Genomic DNA, 24,996 nt, shown 5'->3' on the forward strand with positions numbered 1-24,996 from the left:
ATTAATAAAAGCACACAGGCTAGAATATAAATACTACACTAATCACATTATTTCAAACTGGCTGAACAAAAGGAATTCAGGCAATACATCTAAGTAAGTCATTAATCTGATAGGTATGAAAATTCATTTTCACCAGATTTTGATCTCTCATAACTGTCATAATATTTAAGTGATAGTGACCTTGATCTTATGTATAATAAACAACTAATCACAGGGTGTATTTGGCACATGTGTAACATAGATTATACCTTTAAACATCCTTTGTGTCCTATTTTTGTACGTGCTGGTATTCTCACATGCCTCCCCCAGCACTGCCTCTCTTTCTTTTTGCCCCTAGGGAACTAATTCTTCCATTGCTTGTAGATCGAAAAATTAAAAGTATTAAACACAAAAATCACTGAATTATAAAACTAAAGAAAAAAACAGAAATTAGGACTTTTTTGATAAAATAAATGAAAACCTGGTAAATTTTCTCTGCATTAGGCATGAAAGAAAAGTGTTAATATTGCTATACGGAGGGCCCCTGAAAAATGGTCATTTATGATGACAATGTTTTCAGAAACTATGCTGGAGAACGAATTCTATTATCCTTTATGACAAATGTTTAACTGTTCGTTCTTCATAAATGTTTATTACAGCAGTAGACAGGCCAAAGAATGTTTTTATTATGGAAGTCCTTTAATCTTTTTATTGAAGTGATTAATAAGAGGTAGCTTTTGAGGAATTTCTCAAATAAAAGTAAATAAACTACTTAATGCTCCAGTAATGCTGAAGAAGATGAACTTGAACAGTTCTATGAAGACCTACAAGACCTCCTAGATCTAACACCCAAAAGAGATGCCCTTCTCATTACAGGGAATAGGAATGCAAAAGTAGGAAGTCAAGAGATAACTGCAATAACAGGCAAATTTGGCCTTGGAGTACAAAATGAAGCCGGGCAAAGGCTAACAGAGTTTTGCCAAGAGAACGTACTGGTCATAGTGAACACCCTCCTTCAACAACACAAGACACTAATCTACACAAGGACACCACCAGATGATCAATACCGAAATCAGACTGATTATATTCTTTGCAGCCAAAGATGGAGAAGCCCTATACAGTCAGCAAAAACAAGACCAGGAGCTGACTGTGGCTCAGATCATGAACTCGTTATTCCCAAATTCAGACCTATATTGAAGAAAGTAGGGAAAACCACTAGACCATTCAGGTATGACCTAAATCAAATCCCTTACGATTATACAGTAGAAGTAACAAATAGATTCAAGGGATTAGATCTGATAGACAGGGTGCCTGAAGAACTATGGGCACTTTATGACATTGTACAGGAGGGAGTAATCAAGACCACCCCCAAGAAAAAGAAATATAAAAAGGCAAAATGGTTGTATGAGGAGGTCTTACAAATAGCTAAGAAAAGAAAAGAAGGAATGCAGAGTTCCAAAGAAGAGCAAGGAGAGATGAGAAAGCCTTCCTCAGTGATGAATACAAAGAAATAGAGGGAAACAATAGAATGGGAAAGACTTGAGATCTCTTAAAGAAAATTAGAGATACCAAGGGAACTTTACATGCAAAGATGGGCATAATGATGGGCAGAAATGGTATGGACCTAACAGATGCAGATGATATTAAGAGGTGGCAAGAATACACAGAAGAACTACACAAAAAAGATCTTCATGAACCAGATGACCATGATGGTGTGATCACTCACCTACAGCCAGACATGTGGGAAGGCAAAGGCAAGCGGGCCTTAGAAAGCATCACTACAAACAAACCTAGTGGAGGTGATGCAATTCCAGGTGAGCTATTTCAAATCCTAAAAGATGATGCTCTGAAAGTGCTGCACCCAATATGCCAGCAGATTTGAAAAATTCAGCAGTGGTCACAGGATTGGAAAAGGTCAGTTTTCATTACAATCCCAAAGAAAGGCAATACCAAAGAATGTTCAAACTACCGCACAACTGTACTCATCTAACATGCTAGCAAAGTAATGCTCAAAATTCTCCAAGCCAGGCTTCAACAGTACGTGAACAGTGAACTTCCAGGTATTCAAGCTGGATTTAGAAAAGGCAGAGGAACCAGAGATCAAATTGCCAACATCCGCTGGATCATCAAGAAATTAAAAGAGTTCTAGAAAAACATCTGCTTCTGCCTTATTGACTATGCCAAAGCCTTTGGCTGTGTGGATCACAACAAACTGTGGAAAATTCTGAAAGAGATGGGAATACCAGACCACCTGACCTGCCTCCTGAGAAATCTGTATGCAGGTCAGGAAGCAACAGTTAGAACTGGACATGGAACAACAGACTGGTTCCAAATAGGAAAAGGAGTATGTTAAGGCTACATATTGTCACCCTGTTTATTTAACTTATAGGCAGAGTACATCATGAGAAATGCTGGACTGGATGAAGCACAAGCTGGAATCAAGATGGCCAGGAGAAATATCAATAACCTGAGATATGCAGATGACACCACCCTTGTGGAAGAAAGCGAAGAAGAACTAAAGAGCCTCTTGATGAAAGTGAAAGAGGACAGTGAAAACATTGGATTAAAACTCAGCATTCAGAAATCTAAGATCATGGCCACTGGGTCCATCACTTCATGGCAAACAGATGGGGAAACAGTGGAAACAGCGACAGTTTATTTTTTGGGGCTCCAAAATCACTGCAGATGGTGACTGCAGCCATGAAATTAAGATACTTGCTCCTTGGAAGAAAAGCTATGATCAACCTAGACAGCATATTAAAAAGCAGACAGATTACTTTGCCAACAAAAGTCTGTCTAGTCAAAGCTATGGTTTTTCCAGTAGTCATGTATGGATGTGAGAGCTGGACTATAAAGAAAGCTGAGTGTCAAAGAATTGATGCTTTTGTACTGTGGTGTTGGAGAAGACTCTTTAGAATCCTTGGACCTCAGGGAGATCCACTAGTCAATCCCAATGGAAATCAGCCCCGAATATTCATTGGAAGGGCTGATGTTGAAGCTAAAATTCCAATACTTTGGCCACCTGATGGGAAGAAATGACTCACTGGAAAAGACTCTGATGCTGGAAAAGACTGAAGGCAGGAGGAGGAGGGATGACAGAGGATAAGATGGTTGGATGACATCACTGACTCGATGGACATAAGTTTGAGCAAGCTCTGGGAGTTGGTGATGGACCGGGAAGCCTGACGTGCTGCAGTCCATGGGGTCACAAAGAGTCAAGACATGACTGAGCGACTGAACTGAACTGAAAACTACTTAATGTTATTGAGGCAAATGAAATTAATTAGAACCAATATTTAAATCAACCACTTCCCCATTTTTGTTCAAATTATTATAAAAACTTTCAACTGAATAAGAAAAAAGGGCAAAATTTCCTTATGACGGCATCCTGAAATGTTCCAATTTGCTTAAATTTTATATAAGAGATGATGTTAGAAAATGGCCGAAGTAGAAAATTACATTTATGCTTATAAGACAGTTATGTTTTCAAATGGTCTAAAACAGGTGTACAAAACATGTTATTATATATTCAGAAACAAATTGCTCAAAAGATCCTTATAATTAACTATCTACATCTTGTCTGTTTTAGACAAAAGATGCAAAGTGCTGAACGTGAAACACATCTATACTGAAGTAATACACTGTGCCTAGTCTTTAGTGCTTTCTAAAGAATGTTGCGCTTCCCTTGTGGTTCAGCTGGTAAAGAATCCATGTGCAATGAAACCTGGGTTCGATCCCAGGGCTGGGAGGATCCCTCGGAAATGGGAACGGCTACACACTCCAGTACTCTGGCCTGGAGAATTCCATGGATATTTAAGGGCTTCCATGATAGCTCAGTTGGTAAAGAATCTACCTGCAATGCAGGAGATCCCGGTTCGATTCTTGGGCTGGGAAGATCCACTGGAGAAGGGATAGGCTACCCACTGCAATACTTCTGGGCTTCCCTTATGGCTTAGCTGGTAAAGAATCTGCCTGCAATACGGGAGACCTGCATTCAATCCCTGGGTTGGGAAGATCCCCTGGAGAAGCGAAAGGTTACATACTCCAGTATTCTGGCCTGGAGAATTCTATGGACTATCTGTTATTTCTGATTTGTCTAATATAAATGCTTATTAATATAATCAGGCAACAGCAATGTCAATCAGTTTATTTATGTTAACTATTAGATTCAAATGAACTCTATATAGTTACTGCAAATTGTCAATCTTGAGAGGACTTATTAGGAGAGGTGTAGACAGTAAAACTATAGACTTGTGAATAAAAGAATATTAAAATATTGTTATCTTTAGGAAGTTAAAGCAATCTGTATAGTGAATATTTAACAACTTGTTTTAAAGACAGACTAAATCTCAATAAATTACTCCTAGCTGCCACTTTGCCATGTCAACAGGTTAATCTTGCCAGGAAAGATGAACATAATAAACTAGAACTACAATTGTTCCTTGAATAGAGCTCTTTCTTCACACCAACCTCATCAGAGTACTGTAATTATCAGTCACCAAACTCTCACCCACAAGAGATAATAATTTTATTATTAAGGTATAATTATAATCAAGAAAGTCTGAAACACATCTTATAGTCTATTATTTCAAATACTAAAAATCAGAAAGGTACTTTTCAGATATATGTATTTGTGTGCATATTACATGCATATATAATTATCTCATATGTTATTACGTGTAACAGCAAAAACTCCTAATTACAGAACAGCTTTAAAAGGCATTCAGTTGAATGGTGTTGTTCCACTGTGCCAACTCAGTTTCTCCTCAAGCAATCACTCTTACTGCAGCCTTGGATGCACAGACAGTTTGTTAATATGGCTGTAATGCAGTATTGGTTCTACCTAGTCTACCCCTCAGCATGCCACGTGAAAGAAGGCAACCCAGCTAATACATCTCCTATACATTCCTTCACTCAAGCATTACCTGATTTATCCTTTATTAAAGTACAAGTGCCCCCATGACAGACTAAAGGATCATTTGCTTCTTTATATAAATTTTAATAACCCAGGAGAGTATTCTGAAATAAGAAGTCTGCCTTGAAGGAAAAGAACAAAATCCTGGAACATCATAACAGATGTAGTTATAAAGTGCTTCACTACACAGACAGCCAGAGGAGGACACTGGGTTATCTTAGTGAGCAGGAAAGTGAAAAATAAAAAGAGAAGCATGTTAAGTTAAGAACCAGCTATTCTCTGTGAAAATATTAAGGTGAGGATGAGAACCAAAATACCACTCTAAATTGCGGTCACATATAAAACAAAAGCTCGGCTAGCTTGGTTTCTGCTAACTTTAGTTTTTCCCAATTAACACAGATAAAAGGCAAAATAGGGCTTCCCAGGTGGCGCTAGTGGTAAAGAACCTGCCTGCCAATGCAGGAGACATAGGAGACGTGAGTTTGATCCCTGGGTCGGGAAAATCCCCTGGAGGAGGGCATGGAGACTCACTACAGTATTCTTGCCTGGAGAATCTCATGGACAGGGAGCCTGGTAGGGTACAGTCCACAGGATCACAAAGAGTTGGACACAACTGAAGTGACTTAGCATGCAAAAGGCAGACGACTAAGATCATGAATGGACAGGGTCCCATTCCTTTTAAATTTTGTTAGTTTTTTTTTAAAAATAGTTTTTATTTGTAAAATGCCATTACTTTTAGAGGACTGGAAGATATATCCTATTAATAGAGTTTCCCAAAGCATGAGAAAACATTAAGTGGCAATTAGACACAGTATCAGTCAACTGAATCAAGAGTGAGAAAATGACAATCTTTTACCAATGAAAAGAAAGGTCTCAGTAAGCCTTTGGTAACTACTTATTTGTTAAATCTTCTTTCTTAAAATAGAAAACAGGCCAGACAATGGAGTCAGACACTAACTTTTAAAAAATTCAGTTTATTGACTTTAACACTTATCATTTGCCAAATGATGGCAAATGATACTGACTTAATTTTGGCAGTTGATACTCGTTATTCTGCTATGTTAGTAATTTGAAATTTTCTCTTTAAATAAATGTTTGGTTTAATTAAGTTACCTGATCTAAAGAAAGATTCTACCAAAAGCACAGGTGGTACAAGATTTGAAAGTTCTTCCTCATAATGTTGAAGCTCTGACAAGAATTTCTACCACGAAAAATTTCCTTCAATTTTCAACCACGAAAATGGTTTATTTGATCAGATTAAGAAAAATCCCATTATTACATGACACTCTTTTTAGATTTAAGTAAGTCTAAAATAATAACAGATAAAAGGCTCCAGAAAAATTAAATCTAAGGCCTACTTACTGTCATATAAGTTCTCTACATATACACAACCTTAGCTGGATGACAGCTTTCAGGAAATGAGCTGCAACTGTGGCGCCCACGTGCCACAACTACTGAAGGCTGCAGGCCCGAGATCCCACGCTCAGTAAGAAGAAAAGCCACCACAGTGAGAAGCCTGCGCGCCGCAACTAGAGAGCAGCCCCCACTCATCGCGCCTGGAGAAAACGCCTGTGCAGAATGAAGATCCAGCACGGCCGAAAATTGAAAAAAAAAAAAAGAAAAGGATTTTAGAATCTCTGCTAACGATTCTTAGTCTCTTTAAAGTCAAGAGACGATTGCTTTCTGTCTTCAGTAAAACAACCCAGTAGGATTAGTACTGGAAAATTTCTGCACAGGATTACAGACTTCAGATTATTGTATACTAACAAAGGAAACCATTTGTCCTATAGCACTTGCACTTTTTGAAGGAGATCCCTAGGGATAAATTTGCAGTCACTGAGATTAACACATAGGCAGAATAATGTAGTTAATAGTTAATTTAAAGCCTGAGTTACATTATTGCTTTTATAAAGTCAAACATCTGAATCATAGAAAGTGTTTCTACCCAGGAACTAACTGTCTTTATGAAATCCACAGTATAAGGGCAAGAATCCTAATGGACTCAAATCCGCAGTCCCAGAACGGCAGGATGGGAGAGGACACACACAGCTCAACTGCCAAGACAGAAAGGAAGACAACCTCTTCTGTGGCAATTCAGTCTTCTTTTAACTCACACCCCACCATTCTGCTATACTGCAAGACGATCTTTTTTTATAATGCAAATCTGAATAGATCTCTGCTGAAATCCTTTCAAGGGCTCAACACATCTAAAACAGGTACCTATGAAGCTGGGCTTCCCTGGTGGTTAAGTCGGTAAAGAATCCGCCTGCAATGAGGGAGACCTGGGTTTGATCCCTGGGTTGGGAGGATCCCCTGGAGGAGGGCATGGCAACCCACTCCAGTACTCATGCCTGGGAGAATCCCCATGGACAGAGGAGCCTGGTGGGTTACGGTCCGTGGGGTTGCAAAGAGATGGACACAACTGAGCACAACAACATATCCATGAAGTTCTTCAAACCCCCGTTTTCCTCTCCATTCATTTCCCACCCCTACCTCCCACCCAAAGGACACCCAGGCACACCAGACTTCTTCATTCCTTACATTTTCCTGAATTTTCCTGCGAACATTCCTCACACAGTCTGGTATACCAGTCCCCTGCACCTCTTATTTAGCCAACTCTTACATATTCTTTGGGTTTCCAAAACTGACTTGATGCTCCAATAATGTGTTAAACTTTCCATATATCATGTACTTGTTATTAAAACTGTCTAATTATTGTTTCCCACATTATTTGTCAGCCTCTTGGAAAAAGGCCAAATTTTCTTGTTATCCTCTGATGAACATTCAATAAATATCTGTTGAAAGAGCAAAATCAGTCATGCTCTTGTGACCAAGCCAGATCTCCCCTATCTGAATATAACTGCAAGTTTCTAAAACACAAATTAGATAAAAGAAAGATTAAAAAAAAGATAAAAGATAAAGATAAATAATAATATTCTCCTATTTCCTCTTATAGAAAGTTGCAGGCTTGAGGCGGGAGAGCCAGCAAACCTACATAATCTCCATCATTATTTTGAGCTTTGAGTTCAACATTAGCTGAGTTTATGTACTGTCCTCAAGATAGAATAATCTTAACTAGGTTATTCCAACCAGTGAAAGTAAACTTTGGACTTGGGCAAAACCTTTTAATCTCCTTCATCTACAAAATATAAAAACTGTAAGTATAACATATATAGAGAAAACAATTTCAATGTAAATTATTACATGTAAGCACAGTTATCATTTAGAGACCTGCAAATTACACAGAGAATCTACTTTTTGTTTATCTAAGATGACCAAAGAGTGCCAAATTAAAATTTCATTTGGAAGGAAAAATAAAATGCATGCCTTTTATGTAAACTTGGCTTTAAGAAAGGAAAAACAAGTAACAAATGAGAAATAAGACCAAAAAAAGGGCAATACAATAAATACATGAACATAATTAGTAAACTAGTACGTCTACTAAATAGATGTACTTTATTTACCCTAACATTTTTTTCCTAGAGCCCCCAGGTGCAGACATGGCCAGGACTTCACAAGGAATCGCCCACAGGCACAGCACCCTACCCACTTATTTCTTACTGAGAAAAAGAGACAAAAATAATGTAAAAATGTTCTGAGCTGTGGTACACCTACACATTACTTTCAAAACTGTTAACTACAAACCTGATGAAGCACTAAAACATACTCTAAAAATGATACATACGTAAACAACATATTTGCCTTGACTATTCTCTTCTGAGTATCCTGGTTTTCTGTTTTGTTTTTTTTTTTAAATACACTTGGGGGTTGGGAGGCAGGTAGAAGGGAGTGGGAGGGGGAAGCTTTGCATCTTAAAACAGTGTTAAAAATGAATTTAGGTCAACTTCAGTGAGTATAAACTTTGCAGGAAATTGTACTATACTGTTCACTTTATTAGAGTTCTATACTGATGAAAATATGAAAAGAAGTGTATCTTAAGTTTTGACAAGCTGTAAAAGAGCAGATTTTCCCTTCTGGGAAGTGGAAAATGAGTTCTCAAGGTGGAAAAGTTTGAAAGGAAAGTAAGAATGTTATAATATGTACATCTTTGTTAGCTTCTTTTTCTAAGAGAGGCTGTATTTTATATATATATATATATATGTAAAAAATTAACAGATACAATGAGGGATCTTCATGAAGCATATTCAAACTCTATGTAAAACTCTGTCAGTGTTTCTTTGTCAGTAAAATAGCTTTTAAAAAGTTAACTGCACAAGGTTACTGTAAAGATAAAATAAAAAATGAAATTATCTCTGTGAACAGTCATTATGATCTTTACATGTATGTTTTGCTGGTAAAGAATTCAGAAGTCTGAAGTGTCATTTTTTTTGTTGTTGAAAGATTTTAAAGAATATCTTTTTCCAGGTAAAAATAAAGAGTGCCTGTTAAATGAAATTCAGTTATCCTTCTCTGCAATTAAATTTTTGTAGTCAATCATTACTTAATACATTTTATGCAGTTAAAAAAATTATACTACATGTTATATGAACAGTATATACATTAATTCAAGAACAGGATATACATTAATTTATAAACAATAAAGTAGCAAAGAAGGCAATCTGATTGTAAACATTCCAGTAACTTAGCTCAATTAGAAAAGAAAATCAGATCTTTAGTCTGATAATGCCACATTATTTTTGTATAATTATGTTAGCTGCCTAGGTTACCAGTTACAAAGACTTTTGCTGTAATGAAAAATGAGACCAAAGACAGTATTATTTTCTTCTCTACAACAGAAAAAAACCTCACACTATCAAAGAAAATATACCTTTACATTTTCCTTCCCTGGAAAGAGTATGAACCTACATCTTTTTATATTGCTACCAACTGGCTCTTCTTTAATCTCCTCTCTAATTTATGATTCTTATTGCCCGGCAGTGAGCCACCAGTTTCTAAATAATGATAATACAATAAAACTAACAGAGTCAGGATAATCTGAGAAGTTGATTTCTTCTGAGAAATGAAGGCTGACATTCCTCCAATGACTAATTCTCTGACAACATTTGATATTCTGTGATTCTCAAATTTTAGGTTCTTAAAAAATTAAGTGAGAACATGTAAGACAAACACATTGCAAAGATGAAAAAGAAGATTAACTGATTCAAAAGACCACTAAGAAAGGAATAAACTTCCTCTAGCCTAATTCTAAATTTTTATGCAAACATCAGAATTTATGCCATCTCTTTTCAGTGAAACTAACAACCACTAGACAGATTCTGCTAAGAGAATGGAAAAAGTTACCAGGAAAAGGTTATTTTTAAAGTTTTTGTTGAGAGAACTATCATCTGATTTCTAGCAAGGTATAAACTTAAACCAAAGATTCATTTAAAAATTCAATTTTCTATGAAGATAAAATACTAACTGTATTTTAACTCCAACAAATAAATCCTCTTCTTCTCAAAAACATTATAGCATACATTATAATGTATATATCAAAATGAAACAGTAGTAATCCATAAATCCAACAGTTCTAATTCTATGAATCTACTCTGCAGAAATTTCTACAGATCCCAAAAGATGTAAGAGGTTGTTACAAATTAGAAAGAACCCAAATGTCCATGAAAAGATGGGTAAGTAATATTAAGAACAATATTAGCAATATGTATTTACTGAGAGTGAAGGTGTCTTCTACCTCAATATTGAGTGAAATTAGCATCTATTTGTCTAATAGGTACAACGTGATAACATTTAACAAAAACTCTACCTACAGCTATAAGACCTCAGATGGAGATGTCTGGTAAGCCACTGTAACAAACATTTGAGTGTAGGGTTTGGTGGATACTTTTTCTTCATAGTTTTATTACTAGCTTGTGTATATGTGTATTTAATCAGCATATATCATTTTTTTAAATGAACAAAGTTATTTTTAAAAAGATCATAAAAGCCAAGGTCAAAAGAAATGAACAGTACCTTAAACGGTTGGTGTAGGTATCAACACAGGTCTTCATTTTGGCTAATAAGGTACCAACGGAAGTTTGACACTCCGACTGTTCTTCTTCCTCTTCCCCATTCTCTGCAGAAAGAGGCAACAAGAGGGGCACCATGCATGCACAGGAAGCAATGGCCCGGAGCAATTCCAGCAGAGCGCGATAGAGCGGCACGTGTCTTGCCATGTCGAGAACTGTAAGAAGGAAAAGTATAAAATGAGCCCATGCGCAATACAAAAGTTAAGTCCACAGCAATGTAGCTTCTACTTCAACCTTGAGATTAACTGGTAGGTTGGTAAATGGACTGAAGTAGATGTCTGTGAAGCATCAATGTACAGAATGTAAGAGGCGCTTTTAGGGAATAGCAACAACAAAATGAACAGGGCACAGAGCTGGGAGACAGCAAGAAACTAAGTAATTTGCTACAGTCCTTGGCTGTGCTGGGTCTCTGAGGCGCTGGACGGGCGTCTTTCAGTGCGGGCACCGGCTCGCAGCGGTGGCGCTGGCATTCTCTAGTTGCAGTGCCCAGGCTCAGTGGCCCTACGGCATGTGGGATCTCAGCTCCGCAAGCAGAGATGGAACTCGTGTCCGCTGTATTGGAAGGCAGATGCTTAACCACTGGATCACCAGGGAGGTCCCAAGTAACTACTCAGTTGTATCACAGATAAAAATGATTAAACAGTCCAAATAATACATTAGGGCAGTAAATACATTTATTAGTATGACATAGAAATATATTTTTTCAAATTAAATTGAAAGGAAACCATTGTATCTTAGGTAAAGCAGAATGATACAGCCACAGTTTATCAAAAGCAAAATTCAATAAATCAGCTTGTTAGGGAAGAGAAAGTTGACAGTGCTAGCTTTTAGTTGTCAGCTATAAATCAAATGAATTTTTTTCTTTAAACTACATGCATCTAACAATGGATTCCATGCTCTAAGAACATTTATTGCTTCGAAAGCTTTTATAAGCTGTTTTGTTAGGTTTTGTGGCTTCCTCCCAAGTGGAATTTCCTTTTGTGAATCATGTGAGTTAAGGACCTAACAACATTTTTCCAATAGCAGTTACTGAAAAAAGTTAATTCATAACTTTATTATTTATTATATTAGTTATTCCTTAATTATTTACTGAAAACCTACTGGACAGGCTGGGAATATAGCAGTGAAGAAAACAAGCAAAAATCCTTGCCTTCATGTAGCTTATATTCAAGGTAGAGAAGACCAAGTGAGTAAAACTTTTTTTAGACATTACTAAGTACAATGAATGCTAAATAGAAGATTCAAACAGGGAAGGAGAACTAGGGAGTACCGGCTCGAGGAAGAAACTGTCTCACTGCCCATAGCACTTATACTGGGGTTAGGTATGGGGACGGATGAAGCCTCATCCAGAATTCTGGACTTTGTTTGGCAAGGTATGTAAAGGAATGGCTTAAAAAATGAGTTCTGGTAATGTGAAGACAAACAGTGAGCTGTTCAAAGTTAAGGAGGAGTAGGCCCTTGTTTCACACCTTCCAGTAATGATGCAGAGAACAGGGTTAAAAAGTATGACTGCTCATTCTTTCTTCACTTACTTGAAATTTTACTCTCCATCTTTAAACATAAAATTCACATGTGCGCATGCTCACTCAGTCCGGTCCGACTCTTTGTGACCCCATGGACTGTATAGCCCACTAGGCTCCTCTGTCCATGAGATTTTCTAGGCAAGAATGCTAGAGTGGCTTGCCATTTCCTTCTCTGGGGATCTTCCCAACTCACGGATTGAACCTGCGTCTCCTGTATCTCTTGCACTGGCAAGCAGAGTCTTTACCACTGAGCCATATATTTGGTTATATTTGAAGCTTCTTTCTTAATTTATGACCTAATGCTACTTTTTATTATAACTCTATACTATAACATAGTACACTAGAGTTTTCAGGAAATTCAAGTTAAAATCCTATGTTATAAAGAACAAGCCAAAGTTAACTGATAGGCATAAAACACAACATTAATATTTGTGAGGATATGAAAAGGCTAGACTTATGTAAACAGGTGGACAAGTAAAGTGATAACAGATTTGACATTATTTTACATGCCCACATTCTATTACAGATGCTTCCTTCTGCCTAGGCCTCACTTACGAAACAGAGGATCTGAATAGATAGTTCTCCAAAAATGATGTGTAAATGGCCAATAAACACACTGCCATTAGTCATCAGGGAAATGCAAATCAAAACCACCACGAGCTCCCTGCCGTCTCACATGCACTTAGATCGCTGTAATCTAAAAAGTAAAGAAATAACTTACTACCATGTGAGCCAGCACTTCCACTCCTAAGTAAAAACCCAAAGCAACTGAAAGGAGGAGCGGAAATAGTACTTGTAGATTCACATTCACTGAAGCATTATTCACAATAGACAAATGGTATAAACAACTCAAATGTCTATCAATGAGTAAACACTGAAGAAGAAGAACAAAGTGGAAGGACTAACAGAATCAGACTTCAAAACACACTATAAAGCTACAATAATCAAGAGAATGTAGTACTGGTGAAAAATAGATCAATGGAACAGAAATGATAACAAAATGTGTACATGAACGTTTGTAGCAGCTTTGTTCATAACTTCTCCAAGCTGGAAACAGCCAAGATGTTCATCAAAAGGTTACTGGATAAACAAACTGTTGTGTAACCATACAATGGAATATTATTCTGCAAAAAAAAAAAAAAAAAGAGCTACAAAAGAAAAGACATGGAGGAAACTTAAATGCATACATACTGCTTAGTAAAAGAAGCCAATCTGAACAGGTTTACAGTGCACGGTTCCAACTAATGACATTCTGAAAAGGGAAAAACTATGGAGCCATCACTTCATGGCAAATAGATGGGGAAACAGTGGAAACACGGTCAGACTTTATTTTTTTGGGCTCCAAAATCACTGCAGATGGTGACTGCAACCGTGAAATTAAAAGATGCTTACTCCTTGGAAGCAAAGACAGCATATTAAAAAGCAGAGATATTACTGTGCCAACATAGGTCCGTCTAGTCAAGACTATGGTTTTTCCAGTGGTCATGTATGGATGTGAGAGTTGGACTGTGAAGAAAGCTGAGCACCTTAGAATTGATGCTTTTGAACTGTGGTGTTGGAGAAGACTCTTGAGAGTCCCTTGGACTGCAAGGAGATCCAACCAGTCCATCCTAAAGGAGATCAGTCCTGGGTGTTCATTGGAAGGACTGATGCTGAAGCTGAAACTTCAATACTTCGGCCACCTCATGCGAAGAGTTGACTCACTGGAAAAGACCCTGCTGCTGGGAGGGATTGGGGGCAAGAGCAGAAGGGGACGAAATAGATGAGATGGGTGGATGGCATCACCGACTCAATGGACATGAGTTTGAGTAAACTCTGGGAGTTGGTGATAGACAGGGAGGCCTGGTGTGCTGCGATTCATGGGGTCGCAGAGTCGGACACGACTGAGCGACTGAACTGAACTAAACTGAATGCAGCCAGAAAAAGGATTAGTGGTGACTAGAGGTTTCACTGGGGAGATAGAGAAAGAGGGTGGAATGAATACATAGAACAGACAGAATTTCTTATAATTTCTAATAATACTGTATGATACTGCAATGGTGACACACACAATACTAGGCATTTGTCAAAACCCACAGAACTGTGTAATACAAAGAGTAAACTCTAATATATTGACTTCAGTTAAAAATATGTCGCTCTTAGTTCATCAGTTGTACCATGTACCACACTAACATAGATTATCAGGTGGCTCAGTGGTAAAGAATCTGCCTGCCAAAGCAGGAGACGCTGCTTCAATCCCTGGGTCAGGAAGATCCCCTGGAGAAGGTAATGGCAACCCACTCCAGTATTCTTGCTGAGAAAATCCATGGACAGAGGAGTCTGGCGGGCAAGTCCACGGGGTCACAAAGAGTCAGACACAGCCGAGCACCCACACACACCACACTAACACAAGATATAAGTGACAGGACACTGGGCGGAGGGGCAGTGCTCGGTGTTCTGTAAACGCAAAGCTCCTTCAAAAATCTTAGTCTGTTAATTTTTTAAAACATTAGTCTAACAATTTAAAAATAAACTATCTAAAATAAAAGTACTTTACATAAAATTATGCAATATAAGTAATCCAAGACACACTGATGTTTTTTAAAATAAATGGTTATAAAGTTACCAAGAACAACAAAAAAACCCCCACAAAATGAGAAGCTACTTCTCCATTATCCAAATAAAGCTGAGGACAGCCTACATGCTAAAACTCAATACAGAAGACAGGTGGGGAAAAGAATCTGACAGACATGAATGGTAGATAATTTTTTAAAACTTTAAAATCTGGAACTAAACAGCCATAGAGAAAATAAGACAGCTCTTCAAAGTTAAGTGAAACATGATACTTCCTTTTACGTATTGGTGTTTATTTTATTCAACTAGATTTATTCAAGTAGATTCCAACTAGGAATCTTAAACTACCGAAAGTTAAGACAGTCTCTTCATATTAAGGAGGGACAGAAGCAAAAGCTGTGGAAGCAAGATAACAGGCAGTGGATAATGAGATTGAGAACAGTAAACACAAGTGAGACATACATTTATGGGTCTGATTTACAAAGAACATGAAATAAATTTCAGTACTATGTCATTTCTTATGACAAATTTTCAGCTTAAAAAATGAAGCTTTTATATATTTCCACTTTCTTGACAACAGTCAGTTACATAAACAAGTGTCCTTATTTTAATGTCAAATTCCACCCAGATATTAATGCATCCAGCAATCCATGCTTATGTCTAGAACCTGAAAAATGGTTATTCATATCTGATTTACATTATTCCGGTTTTCCTTCTAAGACTTATTTCTGAATATCTCCAGGAAGGGGAATCTGGAAAACTAAGGGTGAGCTAGTTTTTGCTCTCTTTTTAAGACAGGCACTTTTAAACTAACATGTCTGGGTGGTCAGCAAACAAAAGGAGTCAATAAACGTAACAGCCTCTTGATGATAAAATACAGATGAGTACAAAATACAAGTATTTCAATCCTGAATTCTGTACTTCTATATTTTGCCACACAGATCTTCATCAGAAAACCCTGAGGTGTCCTTTCCCACAGCACACGTCATCATTCATCATCACTACAGGATTAAACGTGACGAGCCTGACAAAGAAAAGCAGAACCACAACAGTGCCACGCACTGCCATGTCGCAAAGGGCTTACAGCAACTTCTTCACTCAGCAAGTGCCAACTGCGCATTTCATGTTACTGCTTACCCCCAAGCAAGTAAAGTCACTATCCTTCGGATCCTCAGATGTACCTGTTGGCTAAATTATGCAATGCTTGAAAGATACCTTGGAATTTACCATCAACAACTACAGATACAGGTGTGTGACACTACTATATAATTATTTCAGTTAGAGAAATGTTCTATTTTGAAAGGAGTAACCAGTACTGGGTAAAAGAATAAAATTCCCATTTTCTGTATGTGGAAAAACATTTCAGTGGGGAAAATCATATTCAAATTGCTGGAAAGAAACAGAATAGGGTAAAGGTTGGTGAGAAGAAATTTGTAAGACATAATCATAGAGATTAGTCATTTTTTCATGAAACACACAATTCAGCACGTATAAAAGCTGAAAATAATTCTAAGAAAAAGTGGAAAACATTTACTGCTTGGCTTATTACTGGCAGAAGCTATCAACTCTAACCAAAAAGTTTCAATGAAATTTACCATGGATTACTAATGGAAAAGACCCACTCCTTCCAGAGAACTGAAAACATTTGCCACCTTCAATCAGGAAGTTTGTCAGGTTTTTTGTTCACTTGTTTTTCTCTGAGGGTAAACAGAAGTTATTCATCACTTTGTGGACTAAAGTAGGATATCTGGGAATACTTCATTCCTGATGCAATGGAGGGTAACGAACACTTCTCTTTTAATTATTTTTTTTTCCAATTTAAATCTAGAGATTAATGTTTAACTGAAAAAATTAATACATCATTCTAAGCATTTGTTTTTTAACCTTACACATATTTTTCATTTTAAAAATCAAACCATGTGTCCAAAATGTTTGGAGAACTGTGATGAGAAAAAAACACTCTCATTTTTCATGCCACTAGTCCAAGTCAACAAGCATATGCAGTGTTCAGTGAATTTCCTGTGAGCTTTTTTCCCCCCTATGACTGGTATTTGACCACATTTGTACTCATGTTATATACACTTTTAACCCTGATTTTTCACATAATCTTACATCATAGATTTTTTTTTCCTCCAGAGAAAAGACATTTTATTTTTTTTAATTTGCAATAGTGTTATCTTTTTTTTTTCGATTTATTTTTATTAGTTGGAGGCTAATTACTTTACAGTATTGTAGTGGTTTTTGCCATACACTGACATGAATCAGCCATGGATTTACATGTGTTCCCCATCCCGATCCCCCCTCCCGCCTTCCTCTCCATCCAATCCCTCTGGGTCTTCCCAGTGCACCAGCCCTGAAGCACTTGTCTCATGCATCCAACCTGGGTTGGTGATCTGTTTCACCCTTGATAGTATATTTGTTTCAATGCTGTTCTCTCTGAACATCCCACCCTTGCCTTCTCCCAGAGTCTAAAAGTCTGTTCTGTACATTTGTGTCTCTTTTTCTGTTTTGCATATAAGGTTATCGTTACCATCTTTTAAAATTCCATATATATGCATTAGTATACTGTATTGCTCTTTATCTTTCTGGCTTACTTCACTCTGTATAATGGGCTCCAGTTTCATCCATCTCATTAGAACTGATTCAAATGAATTCTTTTTAACAGCTGAGTAATATTCCAGGGTGTATATGTACCACAGCTTCCTTATCCATTCGTCTGCTGATGGGCATCTAGGTTGCTTCCATGTCCTGGCTATTATAAACAGTGCTGCGATGAACATTGGGGTGCACGTGTCTTTTTCAGATCTGGTTTCCTCGGTGTGTATGCCCAGGAGTGGGATTGCTGGGTCATATGGCAGTTCTGTTTCCAGTTTTTTAAGGAATCTCCACACTGTTCTCCATACTGGCTGTACTAGTTTGCATTCCCACCAGCAGTGTAAGAGGGGTCCCTTTTCTCCACACCCTCTCCAGCATTTATTGCTTGTAGACTTTTGAATAGCCCAAGTTATTTTTTAATTAAAACTCAGACATTTGTAGCAAATATGTTATAATAACTATAAATGGACTATAACCTTTAAAACTTGTGAATCACTATTTTGTACACCTATAATTTATATATTATACATCAACTATACTTAAAAACTAACTCAGACATTTAATAACTTCAGTATTTTAGGCTAAACTATGTGGTGATTATACATTTTAGGCATAAACTGCTATTCACATTAAGTATATGAATTAGGTATGCATATCCCATTAAATATACATAAAAGACTTAAAAAATGTATTTACAGCTACTAAATATAGAGCCAGAACACATAAATGATGGGATCTAATATGTAACTTTTCATTATATTTTCTATTATTCTATCCAACTATTAAAATGATAAAACATTCTTTGACGTTCTACTAAAACACATTTATTTTCCATCATTTTCCACCACCTTCATCACAGTAAAAGAGAAATGCAGACTGAAAAATTATGCAACAAACGCAAGTATAATAAATTTATTTCCTATTTCACTACACAGTTCAAAGATATCTTTCTCAGGGATTTGTTTCACAATTTTTGTTTACCTCTACATCAAGAGATTTTCTGAGAAAATAGGTACTCCTGTCATCATTATAGCAAAAGATGTAAAGAAACAAGAAGACGAAGAAGAAAAAGAAAAATCTGTCTTGACCATGTCAAGATTATTGGGAGAGTACTTAGAAAGTGAAAGTCGCTCAGTTGGGTCCAACTCTTTGTGACACATGGACTATAGCCTGCCAGGCTCCTCTATCCATGGTATTCTCCAGGCAAGAACACTGAATGGGTTGCCATTCTCTTCTCCAGGGTATCTTCCTGATCTGGGGATCAAACAGAGGTCTCCCATGCAATAGCACTTAACCTCTCGGTAACTGTTTTTATGTATATCTTTATCACACTCTGACAAGTCTCTTTCATGGATTTCAATCAAAACAAAACACAGCTTTAAAAAAATTGTTTTTAAGGATAATCTTTAAAAGGATATTTCCAGAAAATTATAACATTCCAGGGCAAGTGCCTGGCCTGTAGGGCAGCATCCAGGGTAAGCGCCTTATTCCAGGCACAGCAGTGACTATATGGATAATAAAGATTTATTTCTGGATGCCAATAAACATACAAGATACCGTAACTGAAATAAGACATAAAACCAACGATGCAACATTTTTCTAAAACTACATATTGAATATCATTTTCATTCAAATTGCTTTTACATTTATGTTCACTTTAAGTTTCTAATAATCTACCTATTATAGGAAAGGGAAATTTTTTCAACATGGGAAAGCTGACCAGCAAAATATATAGGAAAATAAAGTTTTATTCAGCATCAATAAATGCTGAACACTTTCAACATCATTGTCTCCCTTTGGATTTACACTGAAATTCTCAAAAGAAATGCATGCTTCATATTAATCCATTAGTAGGTAAGCAGTACTATCACAGAGAAAATTAATACTAACTACCTAGAAAAACATCTTGTTTTTTTCTGATGTTTTTCAGTGTATGCTGATTTTATTTCTCTGATCAACTTCAGAAATACAAAATGAGAGGCTCACCTAAAGTATAAATACCTCAATACAATCTAGGAATGTAACATTTGTTTATGGAATGTTCATCTGAGTAGACACAAAAACTAATGTGAGAATTAAAAAATAAATTATTCAAATATTTAATTAAGTTATCCTTAAATTATTTCTCTGTAAAATAAAAATCCTTTTAAGTGACTGAATACTAAAACTTAGTCCATAACTATGTGCAATCAATATCCCTACAAGTAACATGACTAGCATGCATATCTTAAAAGAGAACCATGGAAACGTAGTTACAGTTCCAACTATACATTTATTCCTATGTAACTTTTTAGCATTCTTGCCTTGGAAATCCCATGGACACAGGAGTCTGGCAGGCTACAGTCCATGGTGGTCACAAAAGAGATGGATATGACTTAGTGACTAAACAAAACACAACAAACTTAGTAATAATTTTTGGATTTAAATAATGTGGTCATATTTAACACATTTGCATAGCAACAAAATTAACTTATTCTCTCATAAAATTAATTTAAATACTGAATTTTAGAGGAAATAACCTAAGATAAGATACAGTAATTTTTAATCCAGTGTGAGGAAAATCAGATGGTATAACAAAGTCTTCTGTACTGGGTTTTGCCCCATTACACCTAATTGCAGAGCTACCAAACCAATAAAATGAAAACGATGAAATTTTAATACTAGCACATACCAGCACTCAGCCAAGACAATCAGCCAAATTAGTAGATACTTCATAAACCTCCCAATTTAAAAAGGTCTGTGCTGCTTCTAATTTCAACCTTCCTCTAACATGTCAGGTCTACTCATTTTTCTTTTCTGTACTGATAAAAATCTATTTAAATCATTTTTAAAATCTGAAAATATGTGAGTTTAGTAATAATGGCCATATTATGGCTAAACACTTAAACTTGGGCAACTGAATAAATTTCTCTTGATTTCATTTGCCCCTTCCTATTATGACACTATGAAACAAAAACTAGAAAGGCAAATATTTTGTAACACTTGATAACATTCCTGGAATGTTCTACCATATTCTACTATATTAGTGGCAAGGAATTTAATGTGCTGAGTGGTGCTGTTTTCTAAAAACAGGAACATCTCATTTTCCAAAACGGGAATGAGAAAGATGAGGGTAAGGGACTCTTAACATTTCACCTGCTATTCCTCTTTTCACATACTGTAAAGTACTTCTTACTTAACTTATATGCAGAATACATCATGAAAAATGCTGAACTGGATGAAGCCCAAGCTGGAATCAAGATTGCAGGGAAAAATATCAATAACCTCAAATATGCAGATGGCACCATTCTTATGGCAGAAAGTGAAGAATAGAACTAAAGAGCCTCTTGATGAAAGTGAAAGAGGAGAGCGAAAAAGTTGGCTTAAAATTCAACATTCAGAAAACTAAGATCATGGCATCTGGTCCCATCACTTCACGGCACACAGATGGGGAAACAATGGAAACAGTGACAGATTTTATTTTGGGGGGCTCCAAAATCACTGCAGATGGTGACTGCAGCCATGAAATTAAAAGACGCTTGTTCGTTGGAAGAAAACCTATGATCAACTTAGACAGTGTATTAAAAAGCAGAGACATTACTTTGCCAACAAAGGTCCATCTACTCAAAGCTTTGGTTTTTCCAGTACTCATGTAAGGATGTGAGTTGGACTATAAAGAAAGCTGAGCGCCCAAGAACTGATGCTTTTGAATCGTGGTGTTGGAGAATACTCTTGAGAGTTCCTTGGACTGCAAGGAGATCCAACCAGTCCATCCTAAAGGAAATCAGTCTTGAATATTCACTGGAAGGACTGGTGGTGAAGCTGAAACTCCGATCCTTTGGCCACCTGATGCGAGCAACTGACTCATCTGAAAAGACCCTGATGCTGGGAAAGATTGAAGGCGGGAGACAAGGGGATGACAGAGGATGAGAGCGCTGGATGGCATCACCGACTCAATGGACATGGGTGTGAATAAGCTCCGGGAGTTGGTGATGTACACGGAAGCCTGGCGTGCTGCAGTCCATGGCGTCGCAGAGTCAGACAGGACTGAGCGACTGCACTGAACTGAACTGAGCTCAAAGTATTTCTGGCAATGAAACGAGACCACCATCTAGTGGCCAGTGGGGTAACTGATGGCTTACTCAATAGCATGCATATATATAAACAGCTGCTGGAGGAAAAATGGTCACTGTTTACACGCAATTTTCAAAATAACATGGCTACAACAAAATGAAGTCAGAATATGGGGAGAGAGAAACTAAAATGAACACATACTTCATATGAGGATCTTCGTATCTAGTAAAAAAAATCTCATAAAAATAACTACTTTCTCTCTATAGAGGCTTTTATCATTCGTTTAAAAAATGATACTAGAGATAAAGAGCCTAATACAAACATACAAATCACTTTTTGTTTCAGTTACCTACTTTAAAGCTGTGGCTTCAAATTTACTGTTTTATAATTTTTCTAACAACTATTTTATAGATTCAGCTTTTGGAATTAAGTTCTTTGAAGGTAAAATCTGCACAAATTCTACTTAAAAAGTTACTGAATCTGTTACATATAGTTGACCAGCACAAGGTTGTTACTGAGCATTTGTTGGCCTCTCATTCACTTTTTGTGTTTTGTGAAACCTTTTGTTTCTTTCTGGGGGCGGGGGCGGGGGTGGGGTGGGAAAAGGCTCCTAAAAAGCAATTAAGAGGTCAAAACAACATCTCAAAGGCTAAGAGGGAACACAGAGTGCTATGTTTTGAGGAGAAAATAAAAAATCTTAGATCATTTGAAAAGTGGCATGTCGCCTGCCAGAGTGAACTGGTAAGGTTGATAAGAATACATAGAACATTCACAGAATAAAGCAGAAAGATTTTGGTTTTGGTGGAGGGTCCTGGAAAGAATCTCCAAGCGCTAACTATAGTTCAGTGTGGCTCCCGAAATAGCCTATTACATTAGGCTTGTGTTTTTGTATACTACATGGTAGCAACATAAGCGAGCCATTTCTTGAATACAATGCCTTACACAAAATTATTAGCACAGCTCTCACACTTAAAAAACAACTTGCTGGATACGCTATAAAATGGTCTACAAAACGTCATCAATATTACGAAAGACAAAGAAAAGTTGGTAAAGTTTCCAGATTAAAGGAGAACAAAGATATGACAATTAAATGAAATAAAAGGTTCTATATTGGATGCTCTTCCTTACCCCAAATTCCCAAATGGCCAAAAATAATATTCTACAGACCAATGACAAAATTGGAAAATGGACTTTAGACTAATTTTATAAAATAAAAATTTTACTAAGTTCCAAGAAGTTATTTGTTCAGATTTTAAAATGTCACATTAAAAATTAACATTTTAATCAAAATCGGTAATTTACATAAGCAGTAAAGCTATATTTTCCTGAAATAAACAATTTGTATTTAGAATATTATAAATGGGCATACTTAAATAATATACCTTGCTTGTCAAAACTACAGATCAGACTGTTCAAACTACCGAACAACTGCACTCATATCACAGGCTAGCAAACAATGCTCAAAATCTCCAAGCCAGGCTTCAACAGTACAGGAACCGAGAACTTCCAGATGTTCAAGCTGGATTTAGAAAAGGCAGAGGAACCAGAGATCAAATTGCCAACATCCGCTGGATCATCCAAAAAACAAGAGAGTTCCAGAAAAACATTTACTTCTGCTTTATTGACTACGCCAAAGCCTTTGATTGTATGGATCACAACAAACTGTGGAAAATTTTTATAGAGATGGGAATACCAGACCATTTGACCTGTCTCCTGAGAAATCTATATGCAGCTCAAGAAGCAACAGTTAGAACTGGACATGGAACAACAGACTGGTTCCAAATCGGGAAAGGAGTACATCAAGGCTGCATACTGTCACCCTGCTTACTGAACTTCTATGCAGAGTACATCATGAGAAATGCTGGACTGGATGAAGCACAAGCTGGAATCAAGATTGCAGGATGAAATATCAATAACCTCAGATATGCAGATGACACCACCCTTATGGCAGAAAGCGAAGAAGAACTAAAGAGCCTTTTGATGAAAGTGAAAGAGGAGAGTGAAAAAGTTGGCTTAAAACTCAACATTCAGAAAACTAAGATCATGGCATCCAGTCCAATCACTTCATGGAAAATAGATGGGGAAACAGTGACAGACTATTTTGGAGGGTTCCAAAATCACTGCAGATGGTGACTGCAGCCATGAAAATAAAAGATGCTTGTTCCATGGAAGAAAACCTATGATCAACCTAGGGAGCATATTAAAAAGCAGAGATATTTCTTTGCCAACAATGGTCCATCTAGTCAAAGCTATTGTTTTACCAGTAGTCATGTATGGATGTGAGAGTTGGACTATAAAGAAAGCTGAGAGTCAAAGAATTGATGCTTTTGAACTGTGGAGTTGGAGAGTCCCTTGGATTGCAAGAAGAACTAGTCTATCCTAAAGGAAATCAGTCCTGAATGTTCATTGGAAGGATTGATGCTGAAGTTGAAACTCCACTCCTTTGGCCACCTGATGCAAAGAACTGACTCATTGGAAAAGACCTCGATGCTGGGAAAGGCTGAAGGCGGGAGGAGAAAGGGACGACAGAGGATGAGATGGTTGGATGGCATCACTGACTCGATGGACATGAGTTTGAGTGAACTCTGGGAGTTGGTGATGGACAGGGAAGCCTGGTGTGCTGCAGTCCGTGGGGTTGCAGAGTTGGACGGGACTGAGTGACGGAACTGAATTGATGGATCAGAATATATCCCAAACTCCAAAAAATTTTCTTTGATTACTAAAAACATAATTTAAGAGGTGTTCTGACAATTATCTGATGACATACTTAACTTAGTTCATTATTTTATATTTATTTATCCCAGAATCTAATTTCAAAATTATTTTTGCAACCACATTCAAGTATAAATCTATCAATTGAAATTATACCACTGGACACAGTACCAGATTCAAGCATATACCTAAACTTTGGACAAAGAAATTTCTTTACTCTGGAATAATAATCCAGGAAAGGCAAATACTAAATTTCTAAATAGTTCCAAGAGTATTAAATTCGCTATAATTCCATATATTTACCAGAATCACAGCTTATTTATTAAATACACACTTACCAGAAAGTGCACCTACTTGAATAGATTATTTTAAACAATAAGAGTAATACCAGATTTCCCTTTTGACTCTAAACCATAAAGATAAAAGCCCAGTGTTACACAAAGACTGAATTTCAGAACAAGTTCTGAATGAACTTGACATTGAACTTGAATTTCCGAACAAGACAAAATTAAAACCTTTTGAGAGGTCATACAGTTTGAAAGTGAAAGTATTAATATTTTAACAATGTGGAAGCAGATAAAGAGAAACCTTATCTTACTCTGTTCAGTTTTCCTAAATGATTTACTATTAAATTTTGGCACCGATCTGAAGTACTTAAGTGTTTACAGCTCCAAATGTTTTACTTTATCAAAAAATATAT

The 24,996-nt window shown here is 36.8% G+C and overlaps 1 protein-coding gene and 1 long non-coding RNA gene across 11 annotated transcripts in view; one reads left to right on the forward strand and one right to left on the reverse strand.

The window, feature by feature from the left end:
- Positions 1-24,996, reverse strand: part of BIRC6 (baculoviral IAP repeat containing 6) — a 210,533-nt gene that overhangs the window by 29,602 nt on the left and 155,935 nt on the right. For all 10 annotated transcript variants that reach the window (XR_006343615.1, XM_043918289.1, XM_043918288.1 and 7 more), the window contains one exon: positions 10,805-11,015. Coding sequence is in view for 9 of the 10 variants with exons in the window: in XM_043918289.1 (XP_043774224.1) it covers positions 10,805-11,015 (211 nt within the window). In the remaining variant the exon portion in view is untranslated. The remainder of the gene's footprint in view (positions 1-10,804; positions 11,016-24,996) is intronic.
- Positions 1,897-23,116, forward strand: LOC122703806. Its single transcript, XR_006343616.1, has 3 exons — positions 1,897-2,027; positions 2,665-2,667; positions 23,086-23,116. It is a non-coding gene; the product is annotated as an uncharacterized LOC122703806 (long non-coding RNA).

Source organism: Cervus elaphus, chromosome 11, assembly GCF_910594005.1.
Source record: "Cervus elaphus chromosome 11, mCerEla1.1, whole genome shotgun sequence".
In the NCBI taxonomy this organism is placed as follows: Eukaryota; Metazoa; Chordata; class Mammalia; order Artiodactyla; family Cervidae; genus Cervus; species Cervus elaphus.